The sequence below is a fragment of the Tachysurus fulvidraco genome, chromosome 21, assembly GCF_022655615.1.
Source record: "Tachysurus fulvidraco isolate hzauxx_2018 chromosome 21, HZAU_PFXX_2.0, whole genome shotgun sequence".
NCBI classification, from domain to species: Eukaryota; Metazoa; Chordata; class Actinopteri; order Siluriformes; family Bagridae; genus Tachysurus; species Tachysurus fulvidraco.
In genome coordinates this window covers 15004313-15027517 of record NC_062538.1, presented here as the reverse complement: position 1 = coordinate 15027517, position 23205 = coordinate 15004313, and the positions used below count along the sequence as shown (strand labels likewise).

The 23205-nt window shown below is 37.5% G+C and overlaps 1 protein-coding gene across 5 annotated transcripts; it reads left to right on the top strand.

Annotated features, from left to right (window-relative positions):
- The first annotated feature begins 1629 nt into the window (after nt 1-1629).
- Nucleotides 1630-21366, top strand: st8sia5 (ST8 alpha-N-acetyl-neuraminide alpha-2,8-sialyltransferase 5). Of its 5 annotated transcripts, none has more exons than XM_027152923.2 (10): nt 1630-1766; nt 1860-2276; nt 6433-6543; nt 7380-7472; nt 9131-9223; nt 9536-9622; nt 9721-9865; nt 10114-10226; nt 17572-17664; nt 18341-21366. In XM_027152923.2, the coding sequence occupies exons 2-10, from the start codon at nt 2146-2148 to the stop codon at nt 18807-18809; spliced, it is 1335 nt and encodes a 444-aa protein (XP_027008724.2). In that variant the 5' UTR covers nt 1630-1766; nt 1860-2145; the 3' UTR covers nt 18810-21366. The 5 variants fall into 5 exon arrangements, with proteins under 5 accessions (XP_027008724.2, XP_027008725.2, XP_027008727.2 ...); XM_047805866.1 differs by having other exon boundaries at nt 1663-1807; nt 1960-2276; XM_047805867.1 differs by having other exon boundaries at nt 1665-1800; nt 1960-2276.
- Nucleotides 21367-23205: the final 1839 nt, after the last annotated feature.

Here is a 23205-nt window from a genome sequence, read left to right as displayed (position 1 = left end):
AGATGGGCACTAAAGTATTAAGAGCCTTGTACGTAAGTAGCAGCAGTTTGTAATCAATTCTAAACTTAACAGATAGCCAGTGTAGAAAATCCTGGTACCCTACAATGCAGAATGAGCATACAGTGCAAAGCAATGCTGTTCTTTAACTAGTGCGAAATATACAATTTATGCGAAATTAATTTTAGAAAAGGAAAGGAAATTGGGTTCATCATCACTCAATGCTGTACTTTCACCTACATTAATAAATGTGCAATGGACAATGAATGCTACACACAGAGTTCTTTCTTTTTTCTTAATAAAAAAAAATCATTTCCATGCCAGTTCAGTAGTGTAGGCGGTGCAGTCTTACAGAGGGTATTGTTGCCAGCTCACAGTTCCAGGGGCCCTGGTTTATTTCTGAAGACTGTTTCTGTCTGTATGGAGTTTGGTCTTCCTCTGGTTTTCTTCACTGCTAAAAACATGATGTAGGTGGATTTCTGTGAATGTGTGTTTACATTGTGCCCTGCAGTGGGTTGGCATCTTTCCAATATGGGTTCCCTCTTCATGTTTCCAGTATACAGTAGGCTCGAGATTAACCTGAACATGATGCCTTGATATGATTCATTTTTGAAGTTTTGATACAGTGAAAACAATTAAAGCTCCAAGTTTCCATTTTCAAATAATTACAAAAATATAAAATTCTAATTCACTGAAAATAATTGATTGTGTTCTTTGATCCAGATTCATAAAACATACTTAACATAAAACATACCACTTTGGTCCAGGGTGCCAATCCAGGGCACAATCACACGCACCACAGGCAATTTAGAGATGCCATTCAGCCTACCATGCATGTATTTAGTTGTGGGGAGGAAAACCTCAAGGTACAGGTCGAACATGCAAACTCGAACATGCAGGAATCAAACCTCCAACTAAGGCAAACGCCCAAAATAGTCAGGGCCGACATTACGTAGTCCCCTACTAAGCAGCATAAATGAAAACCAATAGTAAATTTGATTTTGAAATGAATCATGACTGTGTTTTACTGGTGTGAATCTGAATGGTGTGTGTTTCTAAATCCTGCATTCTAATTCCAGATAAAGAGGAAGCTTGGAGTGTGGTGTTAAAATTCACGATGTGAATATTTGTTGAACGTATCGTTTGATACATAAAAATATAAACTATATCGTTACACCTCCACATCTAGCCAATACACTCCTTTATAAATCAGCTGATCAGATGAATCAGGTGCTATAAATGAGGTTGTGCATTGCAGTAGTCCTGCAGGTGGAGCATAACACATCTAAATGTAATTTGCGTGTCTGTGTGTGTGTGTGTGTTTTATAATAATAATAATAATAATAATAATAATAATAATAATAATAATAATAATAATAATACGAATAATAATAATAATAATAAGTATTATTATTATTATTATTATTATTATTATTATTATTATTATTATTAGTTTTATTATAACAATAATGATAATGATAATAAAACTAATAACAATTATTATGTTTATTATGATTTTTGTTATTATTGTTTTTATTATGCTTATTATGATTATGATTATGATTATGATTATTATTATTATTATTATTATTATTATTATTATTATTATTATTATTATGCATTAACCTTTAAGACTAGCGTTGAATCTGTACATGACATCACGAGCGTTACATGCAGTCACGAGTTCCAGGCATGAAGACGCTGTCTGTAGGCTAAAGACCTTCATTTGTCCCGACATCTTGCAGCACACTGTTTTACGCTTTTAACCGGTAGCGAACGCAAGAACACTACAACTTCACACAGGTGACAGGTTTGTGGGTTCGCGCCCTTTATATTCTCTATTTCTGAATTTTTCCTCCCAGAGACCCGGTGGGAGCGTCTATTCCACTCACGCGCGTGCGCTGAACCGGGGATCAGGCGCGCGTATGATGCTGACCGCTTATCTACCACCTTTCTTCACAGACTCACATCACCAGAGATTATTTACCGATTCCCTTCCCGACTTTTGGAAACCGAAGCTTCGAAACAAGTCGCCATAAGGGCAAAAACAAAAGTAATCCGTGTGAGGACTGAATCCAGAACAATGCGCTCAAGAACTGGATAAACGCGCCTCTCCGTTATTCCCCGTTATTATTAGCGCGCGGAAGGATGAGGTACTCGGACCCTTCTGCCGGGCGCGATTTGCTGGGAAATAGATCCCTGTGCTTCATTTTCATCTGCGCTTTCGGAGTGGTCACGCTTTTGCATCAAATCCTATACGGCAAGAACTATATCAAGAGGTAAAATGGAAACCCTTTAAATTGTAACAGGAGAGTGAGTATTATAATGCATGCGTTATAACCTGGGATTGCATCTGCAACAAAGCGAAATTGGTCGTTTATATATCAACATGTTTTGCTGTGAACAACAACAAGAACAACGCGTAAACAGCAGCACGCAGCTTTCCGTCACGCATTGACGCTCGCAGGGTTTTCTTCATTGTTCATGCGGTTTTGTGTTTGAAGAGAAAACAAATCCTGATTTCGAGGCGTGAGCTCCATAACACCACCTCCCCAAATGCCATACACAGTCCCCACTGGCCGACTGTCTATGCAGCGGGATGCTTTGGGTCCTTAAATATTATTTTACTTTTATTATTTTTTTCTTCTTCTTTCTTTTCTTTTCTCTTTTCCTTCAACTCTTAATCATACATCTTTACATGAAACTGCATTGTGAAACCAGACATTTGAATGCGTAAAATCAGATGATCTCTGATGTTAGTGTGCAAAAACAGACAGGAAAGGACTGTGGTGTAGCCTGAATTCTGCATCATTGCAGAGCTTCATGAAACAGATTGTTCGATTTGATTTGTATTCTAATTATATCTCTCAATTTTGGAAGATATTGACAAGGAAAGAATGGTTCTAAGCTTCTTGGTCCAAGAGAAGTGTTGATCTCCTTGATTGAGACAGCGTATCATCGCCGTGTGTCTTTGTGTGTCAGTGCAAAATGGCGCCTCTCAGACAGAGGGCCCCCCCTGTGCATTATGGTCTCTGTGAGCTTGCAGATGTCCATATGCTACATTTAAAACCACTCCCACTTCCACCTTACCCTCTACTGCCTCACACACACAGTGCATTCATGACATCAGGTGTATGGCGCCTCTGATAGCATGAATCCTGTCTGAAACTTCTGTCTGCACTTGGCCTGTGAAAAAAGAGGAGTGTGTAGGTGCATAATACAAAAAGGAGGTCCAACCTATTATCATGCAAAATATAGCCATTTAATGAACAAGAGTGATTCCACTGCAATTCATCAAAAATACCGACTCTACCTAAAATAACAATTTCATATGACTTTTTTTTACATTTTGGTTACTACACAGACCCACACACTCTTCACAAGGTTGTGTGCACTAGGCCTCTTTAGTTCTCGGAGTGTCAAAAAAGGGATGTTGGGAACACATCACACTCTAAAAAGGCCAGGTTATCGTACCTATGAGTGTGTGTGTGTTCTTTAGATGATGGAGAAATCATTCCCTGCATGTGAGAGGGAACATGTTCAGATGAAACTGATGTGGTTTTGGGTTATTTTTGGCAAAAGGGAGAGTCTGTCATCACTGTTGAAACACTTTAAATGCTTGGTAATTAAATGGAACACTCAAACAAAATGATCCTGCAGTTTATTAATCAAACAAAAGGGTGTCAGGAGGAGAGTGGTACACACTCATTTTTCAAAAATCCGTTTTTTTTCACTCCCCTGAGCAGCTTGATGCTAATAGATGAAAATATTGTTGCACCAGCAACATAGTAATCCAATCATCAGGATCAAGGTTTTATAAACAAGTGGAATGTATGTGAACATGTTAGTTGGTGATGTCTGTCTGTTAGTACTAAAAACTCATTCCCAGGTATGTTTAATAGCTCCTGATTTACCCTTGCTACTGTTGACCTAAGCAGAGATACATTGTGATGAATCTACGACCAGTGAGCAAACATCTAAAAGAATGGCGTAAGAACCTTTTTTTTTTCTTTAATCTTTAATGAAAGAACAGCATTGACATTGACATTACTCAATGCAGCCTTCTTTGTGGAGGAATAAATTCCTTGTGGAGGAATAAATTAATATAAAAAAGACTGGCATCAGTCCTGCAAATAAAGCAATTATCATCATCAAGAATGATGAAAAGAATGATGTAGAGACAGAAGTACATAGCATGATCTAGATAAAATTCTAAGCCGAAAGTCCCAAACTTCTTAACTGCTATTGATTAGTTCATGGCTATAAATAAGACATTTTAAAGTTTTTATGCTCTGTTTCATACTGGCGATTCACTTTACTATTTTTGGCTAGTGGCAGCAAATATTTATTTAGTTAGACAGAAATTCAGAAACTCTTTGCTGGGTTTGCATCTGGACCACAGTCCACCATAAGCAATCAGCCTGATCTAGTCAGTTCATATTAAGGAAACCTGGTTATATGAATATACGTCTTGGATTAAAAATGCAGTTTTCCAAAGTCTCCTATATTGCATCTTCCAAACACACTGAGATTAGTTTAGGAAGTCTGAATAGGTTTGAATCTTTTGAATGAATGGAATAGTAGTTCTTGCAATTCCTTTACACACAAGTCAGGACATTTGATGTAAATATGGCATCTTTACATTACATCCTGCCATATTTATAGAAGTGTAACCAGATGCAACTTTATCTCATTTTACAAATTGCATTGCAGACTGTCTGCTTCTGGTTCACTGACTCCACTGCAGTTTTGAAAAGCACCACATGCAACATTAACAGACAAGGTTAAGATTGGGTTTTGTCTTTGGGTCACTGATCAAAGTTGTGACAGATGAATGATTTTTATCGCATTTGCTTTATGCATTTAAAATCTAACTCAAAACTAACATCTAATTCTTGTAAATGTTCACTAATCTCTCAATATCTGTCGGGGTTGTGTTGTTTGTTGGTCTACATTGATATAGTCCAAGTGTACAAACAACAATAAACTATTGTTCAAACGTAGGGTTTATTCAAATTCAAATTACTTTGACCCAAAAGAGTAACATTAATTTTTGGCTTGGGCATCAGATCATGTAACTCTACATGATGCTGAACTATTTGTTTCTCGTAGATCAACTGAGATAAAGCTTATAATCTATGACTAGATTAAACCTCTGTCTGCGAAACTGGTCACAAATGCGTTCATATATTTGAATAATAAACACAACACACATACATCACTAAGCTTCAGGCAGCGGAAACATGCTCATGTATATATAGTCCAAATAGAAATGAGTTAGTTAAATTAGTTAAAACTCCTGATTTAAATAAAGGCAAATAAAATAACGATATGAAAACTGGAGGTGGAAATGCACAAGGAACACTTAAACAACTGACATAAGGAAATGAGAAACCTAGGACATATGAATAGACCTAGAATTTCAAGACTGTAAGAGTCATTACTGTGTTCATCACTGTGCACATCTCTAGGGATATTCAGCCACAAAGGGCTGAAGAATTTCATTTTCTTTAAAAAAAATTTTTTGCGATACCTGATCTGAAGTAATGGGGAGACCAAAATCAGCCGATAAACAGAATCAGGTATCTCTCTTTTTTGGTTGGCATAAACACCTGAAGGTTTTTGTGGTTCAGTTGTTTCTTTTGTATATACTGACTATAATATTTCGGACCATCTTTTTAAAGCATTTATTTAGAAACATTTGAGCTTAGAATTATTTCTTTCGTACTATGTGTATTTTTTAATATAGAATAGGGACTCCTTTGCCTTTCATATCCAGCTTCGTTGCACACTAATTGGATTTCAGGTGTCCTACTTTTACTCAAACATGGCAATAACTAATTCTACATTTAGATAAAAGGATTAATTTAGGGCAGTTTATTCTGAGGCAGTGATCTTCTTGCCATGATGTCATATATATTGGCCGAACGCTGTTAATCAGCGTTATATATAGATCGTTGTGGTCTTTGTGTGTCGTTTTATTGCCAATGTACTAATGATAAAAATAAGTCTAAATTGTTTCAGTTGATGTTAGTTATTTGTTATTTCATGCCTTTCATTATTTGACCAAATAATCTTTTGGACCTTTTATTTCTGATGCACTTCTGGTACATACATTTTTCTCAAGGTGAATAACTATTACAATGGTTAACTGATGTTCATTATCAGTTAATGATGTAGTTAACTGATGTTTCACTGATGAAGATATTGATATCTGTTGACATTTATGTTCAACAACAGAGAGACACTCACATGTGAGATACCAGGAGGAATCAAAATCTAATAAGTTGGGTATGATTGCTGGTTAATATATTGATCGGTTCAACAGTTCACTTGTGATCTTCTCACATGCAAAGTAGATGTCATTTTAAATGTGTTTCACTCTTTTGAAATGCATATTTAAACCTTAAATGCACTGCCTCGTTCTTTTACTAGCACGCAACAGTTTACCCGCCTCAAAGGAAAGGAGGTGGGCAACTGGAGCGGCCTCGTTAGTTACCCTGATGATGGAGGGATGAAGCAACCTGCCAGAATTGTGAGGAAAAGGTACAATGCAGCACTGAAACCACTCAACCCTCAGAGAGAGAGAGAGAGAAAAAAACGTGTGAAAGTGAACAAACGTGAATGCCACTTCATGCATGTTTTGGATTTACTTAACATTACTCCGCTACAAAGGCAATTAACAGATTTTGCTAACGCCAATCAGAGGTCGAGGACCAATTTGGTTCCATTTGTGTGAATTTGCCAAGGAATGGTCCAGGTAATGGTGGAGGCAGAAGGATGAAAGAGAGGGAGGGAGAGAGAGAGGGAAGAGAAACAAAAAAGACAGAAGGATGATAAATGATTTAACTCTTCTTTTCTATTGACTATTTAGCAGTATATGTTATACATTAATTTTAGTCATCTGTTATAGTTTGATTTGAAAACATCCAATATATTTTTCAGCTATGCTAAAAGCAATAGTTCCATAGTTTTTTCACTCCCTCAGGGCAGATGGGAGCACACATAGGATTATTATATATTTTTAGCCTCAGTTTCAGAATGAACTAAACAGCAATCTCCATAAAATAATTGTGAGTTATAAAATAAAAGACTTTGATATAGTCATTACACTCAGGTCAGAATGAATAGATCTTGATCTCCCAATACAACTGTACTTTTCCATTAAAGCTAATGTGCTGAGCAATTTCATAAAGTTTTATATCGGAAAATCTTTAACATTGATTAACATTTTTGAACATTGAAACATTTAACATTTTATTGAAATGTTATTTAAAAGTCAAAGTAACTTAAACTGGGTCATTCTGATGTGAAAAGAACACAAGGGTTAAATCTGCTTGCTAAAATATAACGCTAACCTCAACCTGTCTGCATGTTGACAGATGCGTCCGTCAGAAATTTCAGCACTCAGGGAACGCCGTAGTTATCTCCCCCTGCCTAGCCGATATTGAGAAGAAAAAAAAAGAAAAGAGAAGGTAGGCCATTGATGATGATGGCATCTTTGATCAGTTTCTCTCTTTCTTGCCAAACGTCCTCCCCCCTTTCCTCCTCCACCTCTTTGGGAATGATGTCTGTCCCCTGTCCATCTGGTCTGAGAGGGTGCATTTATTTACCAACACTCTGTGGTCTGCTTCTTGCATGCTGTCTGAACCCCCTCTTGACCTTTGACTTCTGACTCCATCTTCTCCATTACCTTCACCCTGAAGTTGGGAGTGCTCACTCTGTCCCCCTTAGTGTACTGACTTCCTGTTCTTTCTGTCTCCCATAATCCTTTGCTGCTCATCTCAAACCCACACCAGCGTGTGGGTCACAAACACAGCGCACCCTCGTGTTGAGTGTGTATGTGTGTGTTATTGTCACTTGTACCTAAAGTCAGTCTTCCCGCATTGCCATCTTGTCTTTGACTGGGCTCGCGCTTTAATTATTTATTTTGTTCCTTTTTTTAACCTGTACTATGAACAAACATCTGTCATGCATTTGCACAAAGGTTATAGGTGTACACATCCAGACTGCTCCTGACTGTCTAGTGTGCATCTCTCTAGGCTACAGCACAGTCAGATATTCATAATGTCACTCTAGTCAGAGATGTATGGAACGGTTCTTTTGTATTTTTGTGTGTTTTTGAGTCTGTTTCACCGCAGCATTGTACTTTACTTTGAATCATTCCTCTTCTGTTGCATTTTGTTCCTTTTTTTTCAACACTACACTAGTTTCTTGTCTGTCGTCTGAGATCGACAACCACGTTGGCTCAAATTCATTGGCTGTGGGCCATGTTAGATTGGGCTGCAAATGTTAACATTCCCATAAGGTCCATAAGAGGGATAATATATCTAATTGGATATCTATTAGAAAAAAATAAATCAGCTTTGGGATCATCACTTAACACTAAGAACCTGCTTTGGATGCTAAAGCATAAATCAGTTTCAATTTCTTGAAGCTAACATTGTACAAGAACAATTGTAAAGTGTAAATCCACTTGTAGTCGTTTGATTCCCCTTATAGCCAGAGTTCTGCTAAGTGAATTTTAAATGCACCATTATTTAAAGCTTGTCAAATAAATTTCTTTTAGCTACTTGGCTCTGGATTAAAGCAAGTCTATGGTATTGCTGTAGTCCATTTAAAGTTAATTACTTCTGAAGGAGTCAGTAATTAAGCTAGTTTATATACATAAGATATAGAAAGAGAGAGAAAGCTTTGGGTCATGACAAATACACATTTTACATGCAGTGCTGATCTGTTTTTCTTGACATTTTAAATAATTTATGTTTTATGTATGTTCTCGTATTTTTGTTTCATAATCAAGGTTGACACACAATACAACACACACACACACGCACACACACGCACACACATGCACACACATAGACATGCACATCTTAATGTCTCTGCAGTTTTCCTTTGCTAATCATCATGTAAGGAACACCTCTGAACTTTGTCTCTCCTGAAAAACCTACCAAAGAATGCAGTTTGCGTGAATGCATGTGTGTGTGTGTGTGTTGGAGGTAGGAAACCCAGCAGACCCCTGACCACATCTGAGTCACACACTCTTTTGGGTGCATGTGTGTTTGTATGTGTGTTTGAGACCAGGCTTTAGTGTAGTGTAGCTGCTGTATGACTGTGTGTATCCTGGCAGGTATCTGGAGAGTTCTAATGGACCCCTTCTGTATAACACCACCACCTGCAAAGAACTGCGCCAAGAAATCAAAGACATCAAAATGCTGTCCATGTGAGTCACACACAACTCAGATTCAAAGAAATCTGCAGCCTGGGCTCTCCAGAAGGAATCATGTTTCTAGAATGTTTCGATTAGAATGAGACAGTCAGCGAATGCTGTTTATTTATAGACTTGCTATTTCTATGTCAGCATGATCGCTTTAGCCTTTATGTCTTCTCTTGACTCTCTTTTCCTATTATTATCAAATATATAAAAAGGCCTGGTGTATAGAAAGTTGTTGCTGTGAGTTGAATTGTCACTGTGTGTGTGTGTGTGTGTGTGTGTGTGTGTGTGTGTGTGTGTGTGTGTGTGTGTGTGTGTTAGGGTGAAGACATCAGAGTTATTTGATAGATGGAGAAATCTGCAGGCTTGTTCATGGGAGCAGAACAAAGAAGACACCAACATCTTCAAGTACATCACCCAGAAAGACAAGGGTGCATTCCTAAAATTGTATATGTGTAGTTTTTTTCACGGTAAACTCAACCAATCCTGTGCTCTTTGTGCAATAGGATGTCTCTGTCACGGTGCTGTAATGCCGCCTCCTTCCTGTTTACGACACAGAAGAACACACCATCTGGTACTAAACTGCGTTACGAAGCTGATACCAGTGTCATCTTGCACATCGTCCCCGAAATATTTAAAATGCTTCCGGAGGTTGGTGTATGCACTGTCTGTGACCCCCCCCCCCCCCCACACACACACACTCACACACACACCACACACACCCACACACATACACTAAGGCAGTCAGAAAAAAGTAATGCCAACAGCTGTTGCTTATCATTTACTTCTCTACCCTCACCTAACAACAATATGGCAACTGTTACCTAGCAACAGCACAACACAGAACCATGAAAACACAGAAAAATTGCATCTGTTTATATTTTTCTCTTTTCCTATAGGACATGCCTTACTCAAAATCACAGTTTAAAAAATGTGCCGTGATTGGAAATGGAGGTATAATTAAAAACAGCAAATGTGGGAAAGAAATTGACTCTACTGACTTTGTCTTCAGGTAAGATGCCAGACTTTGCCTCCAAGCCCTTTGGTCCTTTTAATATCATGATAAGTAACATTGCCTCAAGCAAAGTTTCTGTTTACTTTGCTTTGCTAAATGTAAAGTTAGCATATAGCTAACACACACACACACACACACACACACACACACACACACACACACACACACACACACACACACACACACACACACACTAATCAGCAATAACATTAAAACTATTGATAGGTGTGGGATATATTAGGCAACAATTGAACAGTCAGTTGTCCAAGGTGACATGTCAGTAGCAGGAAAAATGGGTAAACGTAAGGATTTGGGTGACTACCAATGGCGTAATTGTGATGTCTAGGCAACTAGATGAGAGCTTCTCCAAAACAGCAACTCTAGTGGTGTGTTCCTGGTATGTAGTGGTTAGTACCTACCAAAAGTGGTCCTAAGAAGGACAACTGGTGAACTGGCAACAGGATCATGGATGCTCAAGGCTCATTCATGTAGGTGGGGCACAAAGACTAGCTTGTTTTCTGAAGAGCAACTGTAGCACAATTTGCCAGAAAACTTAATGCTGCCTATGATAGAAAGGTGTTGGAACATTCAGTCCATGACAGATAATTTAACCACCTAGCTAAATATTGTTGCCGACCAAGTACAACCCTTCATTGCAACAATATTCCATTATAGCACTGGCCTCTTTTAGGAGGAATCTTTCAGGAAAAAAAATGGTTTGAGGAATAAAGAGTTCAAGAATTTTCAGGCTCTCACGTAAGCTGGAGTCTGATCCATGGTGGCTCCACCTCACAACACACATTCAGGATTCCATACGTACACAACAAGGGGACCTACACAATATTAGGCATGACTATGGCTCTAATTATGTTATGGTTTTGTGGGTATAGATGGGTGACTATGCCTACATGCAAATATTTTTGCAAATATAAATGAATTCATTCTATTTCAGTGTCCTGATGAAATATTTATGTGGATACTAAACTGGACACCTTCTTTGTCTCTCTCAATCAAGTTACAGACGCATAATTAGGCTGCAACTTAACCAAGTAAAAAGGTAGAAAGTTTTATTATTGGAGCATGTATGACCAGACTTTCAGTTACATAATACTGAAGGCTAGAGTTTCCCTAGAAACAGGAGCAATGACATCTGACACTATTGTGTGAGTGCTGAACGGACAATGGATATTCATGACCATGATATTTTTGAATTAAAGCGACTTGCAAGAAGAACGGAAGAGCAAGTGTTTTTCAAGTGACTGAAAACTAGTGCAGCATACAGTATGTTCAGACTATGTTCAGAAAGGTCAACTTATTACAGTAAATTCCTCATTTCAAATTATATTTTTGAGAGTTTAGGTGCTAAAAAAATGATAGACACTGGTTTACATATATGGGGGTGGGAAAACGGAATATGTCATGAGTCATGCTTCAGTTTGTTCTCAAGTGCATGCGTGGTGTGCAGCAAAAGAGTAGCACAGACCTGAGCACTTGATCCCTGTACTGAGAAGGATCTGTTATGCAATGGTAGCATCTTGCTGATATGTCTTGGGGAAAAGGATGATGCAATGCAAATCATTTCAGAACGATTCGGTCATTTATCCTATGATTTTCTAAATTTCTACCTCTGCACTGAAAACAAAATAGTGATTCAGTAAATTTGACAAAAATGTGATGTTTTAAATTTCAAAAATTTTCTAATAATTAGAATTAAATTGTTTACTTGAATGGCATCAGGAATGGACAGAGTAGTACCCAAATGTGAGTCTTTAATGGAGAACTGATGCAGTACAGGGAAGGCAGAGTTCAAAATAACACAGTTGAATAATACAAATTAAACAAGGCAATGTAGCGCAGGCAGAAATCAGTGTCACAAACAATCCAGTAAATCAATTGGCCTCACCGACACACCGGTGGTGTTCCAGGCACTTTCCTACTCCTGCACCATTTGTACGTCAAGGCAGAGAAGTGTGAGTTTCATGTAAGATGTACCACATTCCTGGCTTTCATCCTCTCAGCCAGGAGGTGAGTGCCTGGAACACCACTGGCTCATCTGTGAGTCGGAAAGGCATTACCAGGTACTTATAGAGTCCGATGAAATTGTTAAAAGCAGTCTTCCACCCGTCGCCCTCTCAGACAAGTCGGTACGTGTTGCGAAGATCCAGCTTGGTGGTTATTCTATGTGATGGTGTTGAGGCCCCAGTAGTCAATGCACTTATCCTTCTTTTAAATTAAGAAAAATTCTGCTCGAGCAGGCAGTAATTTAAGTCATAAACAGTCCAGTAATTTGAAACACAGGGGAACATTTGAAACACAAATAGGGAAATGCAGAGCTGGAAAAAATGCAAGACATGAACAGTCCAATAATCATAATTTCACTGAACAGAGCAATACAGGGCAGGCAGGAACAACAGCTGAGGAACAGGCAGGGTGAAACCAGAAAGGAGTATCTTAGAGCAGGCAGGAATCAGAGTCAGAAACAGGCAAGGTCACAATGGGCAGGCGGGCAGGAACTGGAACAAAGTCGGGATAACTAGACAGAAGCAGTATGAAAAGACCATCTGGTCTATAAAATTCAGTGTTAATTTTTTTCAGTGCAGGGGTCACTGAATGGTTTCATGAGTATAAATGTGATCTTAATCATTTGCAGTCAATATTTGTCATTGCATCTGCATCACTCTCGAGTCTTGTGGTCATTTAAAACGCGATTAGTTACTTATTAGCTGAGCTGGAGTGAAAAAGTGAGTATGAGAAATAATAATGGCACTATAATCTGAATTAAAAAAGTAAAAATTTAAATTTGGAAAAATATTCAGATTTTTATATTATACATTTAAATTATTGTCCCACATTTCTCTTTTCAACTGAGAAATTATAATGTGTCACATTTCTTATTAAAGAAACCCTTGTATCAGTAGAAAAAAAAATCTCTTTTGTTTTAGCCTGTATGGGACCTAGATGTGACGTATACCTGTATAGATGGCGTAATATATTCTATTTTGGGTAGGTCACAGACAGCAAAGAAGACCTTTTGGAAATTTAAAGGTTGTTACTATAATTATAAATTTTTTTCTGCTAGAGGCCTCGTCTCAAATGGTGCCCTAAATCATGTGGGCCGTCTCCAGGTCCATATTTGCCACTTTTCACTTTGCAATTACTCTTATGCATGGGTACATAAATTAATATACAGGAATATAGTGTTCTGCTATACTTATAGCATTTCCTGTTTTAAACCAAGTTATGTCTACAGTTAGCATTTTCATTGTACTTACCTCAGGTTTAGCTTTTTCACTCATGAATAGGCATGATAAAGGTCTGATGGAAGCTATCATTTAATCGTTAAAAAAACAAAACAAGAAAACCAGACAACTATATATATTATATATACAACTATCTATGTTTTATATACTGTATATATACATATATACATGTATATATATATATATATATATATATATATATATATATATATATATATATATATATATATACTGTACTGTACTGTATTCTGTACTGTATTCAGTTCAATTCAAGTTTCATTTTAATTTAAGTTTAATTTAAAAATATAAATAAAAATTTTTAAATACTATATATCTATCCCTAATGAGCCAGCTGGTGGTGATGGCGGCAAGTAAAAACTCCCTGAGATTATATGAGGAAGAAACCTTGAGAGGAACCAGGCTCAGAAGTGAACCTAATCCCATTTGGGTGACACTCTACAGTAAATAATATAAATGTAAATAATGTCATTTCTACAGCAGTTTATAATAGTGCAACCGAGCGCTCCTGAGGAACTAATGGGTCAGCGCAAATTCTAAGTTCACCACAGACCCAACACTAATTCGTTCCTGTCAAAGTCTTTAAATTATTGCTGATAATGACCAGACCATACAACTGACGTGACATTGGTTCAAAGAAGGTGTAGGGATTTTGGCTCGCGAAGCAAGGTAAATATTTATGAGTAATTATATCGCCTTATAGTGACTCCAAATATTTTAAACTAAGTTGAAATTAACGGTAATGGAATTAACGTTACACTTATTTGGTCTGTTCGTCCGGCGAACAGGCCGTGTAACCTTTATTAATTCTATGAAGGCGGTATCTTCCCGGCCGAGAAAGATTCACTTCCCTGTTACTTTATACCGTATTGTAAATTAAATTAACTTAATAGAGCATGTAGTTCAGACCAGATGTTGCAGGTACCTTACGTTTGTGAGCGATACTCAGAGACAATCACTTGCGGCACAAAAATATGACATTTAATGAATGAGACAAACACAACATAAAACTAACTACACAAACAAACAAAAGAAATAGGGAAAACGAAGATGAAAATAAAATAACACAAAATAAATTAAAATTGGGAAAAGGGAGGAAGAGACTGGAAAGAAGAAATTAGAGAAAGGAAGGAAAGGAATGGCAAGCTTAAACTTCAAAATTAATCTCACCCTAACTGGGAAATTGTCACCGGAAACTTAAATTCACCTTAAGACTCAATACAAGGTTCATACTTAAAATACGCATCTAAATTGGTTGGTAAAGGAAACGGTTACTTGCATTGGCTTACTGCACAAGAGTCCGGATGCAACAGAGAAATCTCTGAGTCAGTTAGGTTGGGGTCAGAAGTTCTTCCAAGTTCTCCTGAAGATCAGAATAGTTGTCGTTCTTGGAAGTGAAGCTTGCTGGAACGTCTTTGAAGGAAGATGGAGTCGTCTCCAAGCTGTTCCGAAAGTCTGACCACGGATTGGTGGTGTTTGTGACAATTTAAAGGTTGAGAACTCCACCCATCTTTGGGGAGATGGCCAATACTACGGCCAAGATTTCGGAGGGAAAAACTCCCTTTGTTTCAGGTGTCTGTGGGCGTGGTTTAGCTATCAAACTTTTAGATGACTTTAAAGTTTTATCCAAGGTGTATTAAGACGGGATGGCACCTTTCGTGCTTAAATAAAATACACCATTGTTTGAAAAATGAGTAACCGATAATTTAGTGGTCATTTGGATACTTAACATGAAGGGTAATGACAGTATAAAGGCAGCGGTACATTACATACACAGATCAGTAATCGAAGGGTAACTGATATTAATATGATATTGTGTTCTTATAAAGGCAAAGAAACAAAAATGAAACACAAAACAAAATGCACTTTCATTAGGGAAGTAAAAAGAAATGATAGCTTCGTATACATTCTGACATCAGACCTTAAAGGGGCATACAGCATTAGAACAGGTATACATTAACATGCCATGATCAGTAATTAGAGTGTAACTGATGTTAAATGCAATGTTGTTTTCTGACACATGAATAAAATACACCCTTGTCAGGAAAGTAAGGAGCAAATAATTTTAAGCCTTAAAAGAAGAAACACATTACAAAAGGGTTATAAGAATGAGAACCTTAGAGTATCTTATCTACTTGTTTTATTAGTAAAAGGAATGTCTCATTGTGTTGTGTGTGTGTGTGTGTGTGTGTGTGTGTGTGTGTGTGTGTGTGTGTGTGTGTGTGTGTGTGTGTGTGTGTGTGTGTGTGTGTGTGTGTGTGTGTGTGTTCTGGTTGAGGGCCCCTATGAGTTCAATCAGAGAAGCGGCATGGGGTTATCTGGTCTTTGTGTAGGCTCCAGTCATTCTGGAGCCAGTTGTGTGTGTGTAAAACTGGGTTGCTCATCGGTTGATTGGAGATTAGATGCCAAAGTTTAGGGTGCCTGGGACCTGAAATCTAAATGACCTGTACCAGACGCTACAAAGGCATGACAGACTCCGGGGAGGCTTGGTAAATCCAGTATGCAGGTTAATAATTTTGAAATAATCTGTGAAATTAAGTCAGTCTCTTGAAGGGGATTAAAACAGTCTAATTGCTGATCAACAACAAAAGTACTATTACAGTGTTATCTATCAAATTGTTTGGTATTAAATTAATGGTCAGAATTTTCTGCCTGATGTTAAACTTTTCTATTAAATTAATTCATGATGTCATTACTGCTACAAATAGATGGTGTGTGCTTTCTGACAGTGTTTTTATTCCGATTTAATTTTGCGACAGAATTAAATAAAAATGTTTTATTATTTTTTTTATCTTCAATTAGGCTGGAGAAATACACAGATCTAGCAGCACTAAGAGATTTTTTGTAGCTACAGTATGTAGACTTTCCTTCCATGCTAATCGAAATACTGATAATTTAGTTTAAAGCCATTTACGTTCCTTTTAATATCTAGGGTGTAGCAAAACACTGACTCCAAATAGTCAGTTGCCTGATCAAGTTCTCTGGGGTCAGATGGCGATCCAATCATACATGATAATTCTCGGAGACTGCTGGTAAATTTCTCTGCAGTAGTAGACATAAATGTGCGTTTAACATGATGATGTGGCAAATTGCAAAAATCGTGTCCGAAGCGCTGTATGCCTGCTACCAGTTGACTAGTGTGTCAAGACATATAATAGACGCCAAAGTTTCCCCATAATTCTAGTCTGTGAACCATTCCTTTATGGTCCTCTGAGTCTATTTCTTTACAGTATGTCTCTGGAATGGCTCAAATAACTTTTCTCAAGAAGAATGTGTGTTGTGAAAAACGTGATAAATGGACTTGATGTTCTGTCAATGACATCTATAGAAATACATTGTTATATTGTGAGAGAGACAAAAATAAATTGCGATGACACACAGGCATGTATACAGCACCACTTGTGTTAATATCAGAGCAACCGCTGATGATTCATACATTCTGTCTTTTTTTTGAGAGTGAGATTTAAACAAGTTTTTTCTATGACTGTAGCAAGCTCTAACAGGAAATGCTGAAAGAACAGTAGAAGAAGAAGCTTTTGACATGTCATATAAAACAAATAAACGACAAACGAGCAAACAAACAAGTTAATTTGTTAAGTTGTTGCAGTTAATAATACTGAAAGCAGGGGGCACTACTGCACTCTTATAATCACTTCGTCCAACATCAAAGCACCCTCCTCTGTGCTGTTAAGTGTTCCTTACTAGGCTTGGTGCATTGAGGCATTGTTATTTTTTATCACCTTGATGGGTCTGAACATCTCAATGAACAAAAAAGCCTTTTAATTTGGTTAACTCTTCACTTGATATTTTTGGACTGTCTCTGTTCAGCTGTGTGCCTTTTTCTAATGACCAAGGTATTAGTAAAAGAATAATCATTGTCTTTCAGGGTCACTGTCTCCCTTTACAAGTCGCAGTGTATTTCTTTATAACCAGTGCCTATCACTGCCTATCAAAGTGTCTGCATGTATCCTCAAAATAAACTGCCCTCAATCCTGTCTAGGACATTTCCCTTTAAGCTACCACTTATTTCTTTCATTTTTTTCTCTCTCTTTTTCTCACCTCAGATGTAACATTCCTCCTATTTCTGAGAAGTACGCAGCAGATGTGGGAACGAAGACTAATCTTGTGACCATCAACCCAAGCATCATCACAGAGAAGTGAGCAGGGGGTTGGGGGTCTTATGATATGCTCACATATACAGCGTCTCATAGCAACAAAACAACCAGTGATCATTAATTTTTTTCTAGTATCATTAGCAGCACCAGCCGTTAGTAGCCGTGTTGTGTCCAGCAGCATGACACAGTTGAGAAAATATTATTTTATATATTTATTCAAATATGGAGTGAATTGGTACAGCGACTAGCAATGGGAGTGAAGACAGTAAAACACACATGATCTGTGGCACAGAGCAAACACGGTACATACATATATATATATATATATATATGGGTGAATTTTATACACTGCTCTCTTATAAACAGTCTGCTTCCTGAAACTTTCAAATACATTTTTAACAAATCCATAACTAGCAGTTTTTATAAAATATTAGACTTCACTGCTGAGCATGTGTTTATGTGACCTGTCATATAATCCTAATTTTTAAAGTACAGAATAATCATGCAATCAAAATTTCCCAGTAACATTTAAATGTTTTTGACAATTATAACATACAGTATATAAGAATATTTCATAATACAAACTAGTTCATAAACAGAAGAACAGATGTGTTGTTTTGCAAAGAAAATTTACACAAATGCTTGTACTCATGTATACTGCCTTTCTCTCTTTCTCACTCACAAATCAATTTACACATAAAACCATACACACATACAGGTTCCAAAAACTGGAGAAGTCACGACGGCCATTCTATGATGCCCTGACAAGCTATGAGAATGCATCTATTGTGCTGCCTGCATTTTATAATGCACGCAATACTGATGTGTCCTTTCGTGTCAAGTATGCACTTGATGACTTTGGTGGCACTGCTGCACGACGTGTTTTCTTCTTCCACCCACAGTACCTCCTGGGTGCACAACGCTTCTGGTCAGCGCAGGGTGTTCGTGCCAAACGCTTAAGCAGCGGCATCATGCTGGCCACAGCAGCATTGGAACTGTGCCAGGAGGTTCACCTCTACGGATTTTGGGCATTTCCTATGAACCCAGCAGGCATATTTGTTACACACCACTACTACGACAACGTCAAACCCCGCCCGGGCTTCCATAACATGCCACATGAGAGCTTCAACTTTCTGCATATGCACGCACATGGAATCCTTCATGTGCATACGGGGGAGTGCAGGTGATGGCATTCACTACCAAAGCTGCAAAATGGTCAGCCAGTTAATGTTAAACGAGGCACTTTCAGTTGACAGCCAGTGGTGTGAAACTCAAAATGAGCCTCTGAGTGTGATTGCATGTGAAAGCTAATATTCTTGAGATGTGCTAATGTGGTTTCCACTGAGATGACTTCTGATCTGGTTGACTGAATTCAAGCCAGGGGTCGGATTTAGTGTCTGTAACACAATACCACTGTCTTTAAGGGCAACCATTTTGTTTCACACTATGTTTTTCATATAGATATCAAATCCTTTAGTCTGTGACGTTGCTACATGGTGCTTGTTTTGTGTGAGGTATTCTGTGCTGTTGTTTTTTTTGTGAAACATCAAATCTGTGGCTTTATTCTGTGAAAAGGCCATGAAACCTCAACAAGCCAAAATGTGTCTAATGCCCACCATAGAACTATTTATCACTTAACTATAAATTACTTATTATTGTCATGAACAAACTCCTGATAATAATTATGTAAGTGCTTCTTTTATCATGCAATATTCTTGCAACTCTAAAGTTCAATGTCTCAGCAAACAGATTTGCATAGAGATAGGACAAAACTTTTTTTATCTAGACAAAGCAAGCCAAAAACAGCCTAAACAGTCCTGCATTTAAAGTGGAACTGAAAATAATGAAAGAAAAAGATGGTCCTGTTGTGATGGCCCTGTCACAATGTTTGAAGTGGGTACACAAATATAAAAACATTTATATATAGGAATAATAAAATAAAAATGCTTATCAGCCCTGCTGTATAATTTATTGATGTGTCAGCACATGTATCAGCATAACAGTGTGGGAATATAATCTCACTTTAAAGTTGATGGTTTAAATAGTTAAACTGTTATGTAGAATTTTACAGTGTTCATTTTTATGACCCTTTCTCATTTATGGATGATTTGTCATAAGAGACTGTTTTGACTCTGTTACGAGACTCTTGGACCACCGTAAACCTCACAGTGAACTGCAGTTTTCAGAAAAGTTTATAAAAGACATTTTTACCAGAAGACAAAAGTGGGGTTTACTGCAAAATTGATGTCTTAAGATATCATACTGTACAGGAGCTATAGTTTTTCCAAAACTATAAGACACAGATGTGACTAATGAACTAAAATTTGTTAATAAATGGACGTGCAAATCACAACCATTTAGAAAAAATTCAACTTTTTTGTGCCTTTCTGTCTTTCCCTTTTGTTCTTGCTATCTTTATGTGTCATGCAATCATTCCTTCTTGTTGCCACCATTCTCACTGGAATTCTTTTTGTTCACTGTTCACATTCAAAAATCTCAAAATATTGAACTCACAGTATTCAGAACTGCTACTATTTGACAAATGTTTAATGCGTCTCTGTGTGTGGGATGGGCTGTGTGTTGTGTTTCTATTAGGAAATATGTACACTGATGCAGAACAAACAAAATTGATTCATTATGCTCACATAGAGGAGGTGTCAAGTTCTACTGAAATGGTGAATAATTGATCACATTCTGAAGTTGATTAGTGTTAATCTAACTAACAATGTCTGATTTCTCATTGGAAGTGCCTTTCCAGTGCCGGACAAAAACACTGTCTTATTAAGCATGTACTGCATATTATTAACCCCATACTAGAATCATAACTCATTCACTTAAAAATTAAAGAAATTCACTAAAATGACAAAATGGACATTTACTGCATATGAACATAACTTTTAGACATGGTATTACGCAATAACCAATTATGATCTCAAACGTGTAAATAAATACATTTGTAATCATTTCTGTTCTCAGGCTCCATCCATACATCCATCCATCCATCTATCCATCCATCCAAACAAAAACATATCCACCAACATAACCAACCCATTACTAACCCTCTCTATTCTTTAACCCAGAACTACTATATATCCTACTTTTGTGACTGTTTTCAGACTGTTTTCCAAATGTTTTCAGTACCATGGACAGCTCTAATTTGTCTGAGTTATATCTGACAGCAAAACTTAACAACCATGACAAGGTTATAAAAACACTGGCCAAAGTATAAAGAGTTATTGTCATCAGCTTGTCAATTTTTGAGATGGTACTAAACATGATACTACAGGAGCACTTTATTCGAAAAAGAAGGAGCATGACTATTGAAAGATAAGAAGGTCAGATGTCTGTGTTTTATTGGTTATCTGACCTCTGAATTGTCAGCGTATCATGCTCCTTAAGAAAATATTAATTATTTAACACACTATGGAGGTGTGTATAACATATCATGTAGCCTATTCAGTGATGTTTAGGGGAGAGTAGACCCATACCCACACTCATACAGCTTGTGATGCATGCTTATACACATATTCTTTATTCAAACATTTGCCTTCTATTTAATTGAGTAAAGAACTGGTGTATGCAAGTACAACGTGGCTATCTCTCCATACACTTGACATTCTCTAGGCTGACCCTTGGCATGAGCTGACATGAGCTTGTTAAGTTAGCTAACTAGTTAAGTTAGCTTTCTTTACAAAGGTTTATGTACACCTAAGCTAATGATATGCATTCTCAGTTTTCACACATTTCATGTTGGGATACATCTCTTTTGAGAATCTACTTCAAAAGACTGGTCATTTTAAAGCAATAATTTAGAGACATTTATTTCATCTTCAATTCACTAATCATTTTAATTATTTTAATTACTCATTCTAATCATTTTAATTACATCAGGGTGGACAGATCAGATGTTGATCAATGGCAGTCACCATTTTTATTGTATATCACTATACATCTAATTTCAGTTTATATCAATATTGCAGTCTTCAAAATTGACCGCTACAAAAAATAATAAATAAATAAATAATAATAATAATAAAAACCAGAATTAAGGCTAAAATACTACCATAACTCTTAATTCCATTTCATGTGTGAGATACCAGTTTACTTTTAGTGGGACTATGAGCAGCTACTGTCAGCCATCAAAATTAGATCCTGGCAGCTAGGACTCTGTGTTTATGTTTTTTTAACAGCCACTAAAACATCTGCCTAATATTGTATAGGTCATTGTGCCACTAAAACAGCTCTGACCCATCTAGCCATGGACTCCACAAGAGCTCTGAAGGTATGCTGTGTAATATGGCACCAAGATGTTAGCAGCAGATCCATTGAGTCTTTTAAGTTGTGAGATGATCTACATTCTAGATTGGACTAGTTTACCAAGCACATCCAACAGATGCTCAATCATCTAAGGAATTTGGAGACCAAGTATGGAAGCAAGTGCCAGACCCAATATCAGGACCTCCTCCATCTGCACCATGATCAGAAGTAGTGAGTCAAGAACCTACAAGTGGATTGACAGGTTCTCCAGACAGTTATTCCAGAGTGACCATGCCTCACTTTGGCCTAGCCAGGATGGAACCACATGATGACCTGGAAGTGTTCTTGAAGCACTCTGTGGCATGGTGATACCTAATAAGCAACCTGCCTTGTGGCATGATGACACATAATAAGCAACAGGAAACATACCACACTTTGGTGGATTCAGGATGTAACCAAATATCATTTCACCAATGCCTAGTTCAAGGTAAGGCAATGGAAAATTTTATTTCTTCTTGGAGCAGTCATACACCAAGACCCTACAGAACTTTCTGTTTTTAATGATAGGTTATATGGGATGGTGGTGCATGGCATGACCTTGGTGTGGCATGGCATGGGAGTTCACCATCAGATAAAGTGCACATTTTGCTACTGGCCAAGTTTTGGGGACGTTGAATGTATGGCGAACAGATAATTGCATGTGGCAGGTTTACAACCTAAGCCTCCTCAAAACATGATGAGATTTGGTCCCTGTGGGAAGAAAGGAGAATGTTAGAATGTTAGAATGTAAAGCTTATGTTGAGCTGAAGTGACCCTGTTATCTAGCCATGTTATTGACAAAACCCACCAATTCACAAAAGAATTAGAATATAGTGACATGCCAATCAGCTAGTCAACTCAAAACACCTGCAAAGGTTTCCTGAGCCATCAAAATGGTCTCTTAATATGATTTACTAGGCTACACAATCATGGGTAAGACTGCTGATCTGAGAGCAGTCAACAGGAGAGGAATACATGATGGAGTATGCTGAGTAATACTTTTCAAAAATATTCTTAGATAGGATTGTAAGTATGTATTCTCAGCATTGTGTGTGTGTGTGTGTGTGTGTGTGTGTGTGTGTGTGTGTGTGTGTGTGTGTGTGTGTGTGTGTGTGTGTGTGTGTGTGTGTGTATGCGTGTGTGTGTGTTTGTGTGTGTGTGTGTGTGTGTGTGTGTGTGTGTGTGTGTGTGTGTGTGTGTGTGTGTGTGTGTGTGTGTGTGTGTGTGTGATTGCCTGAGTAAAGTTATCCTTGCCTAATGAATAATGTAAATTTTGAAGCCCATCCC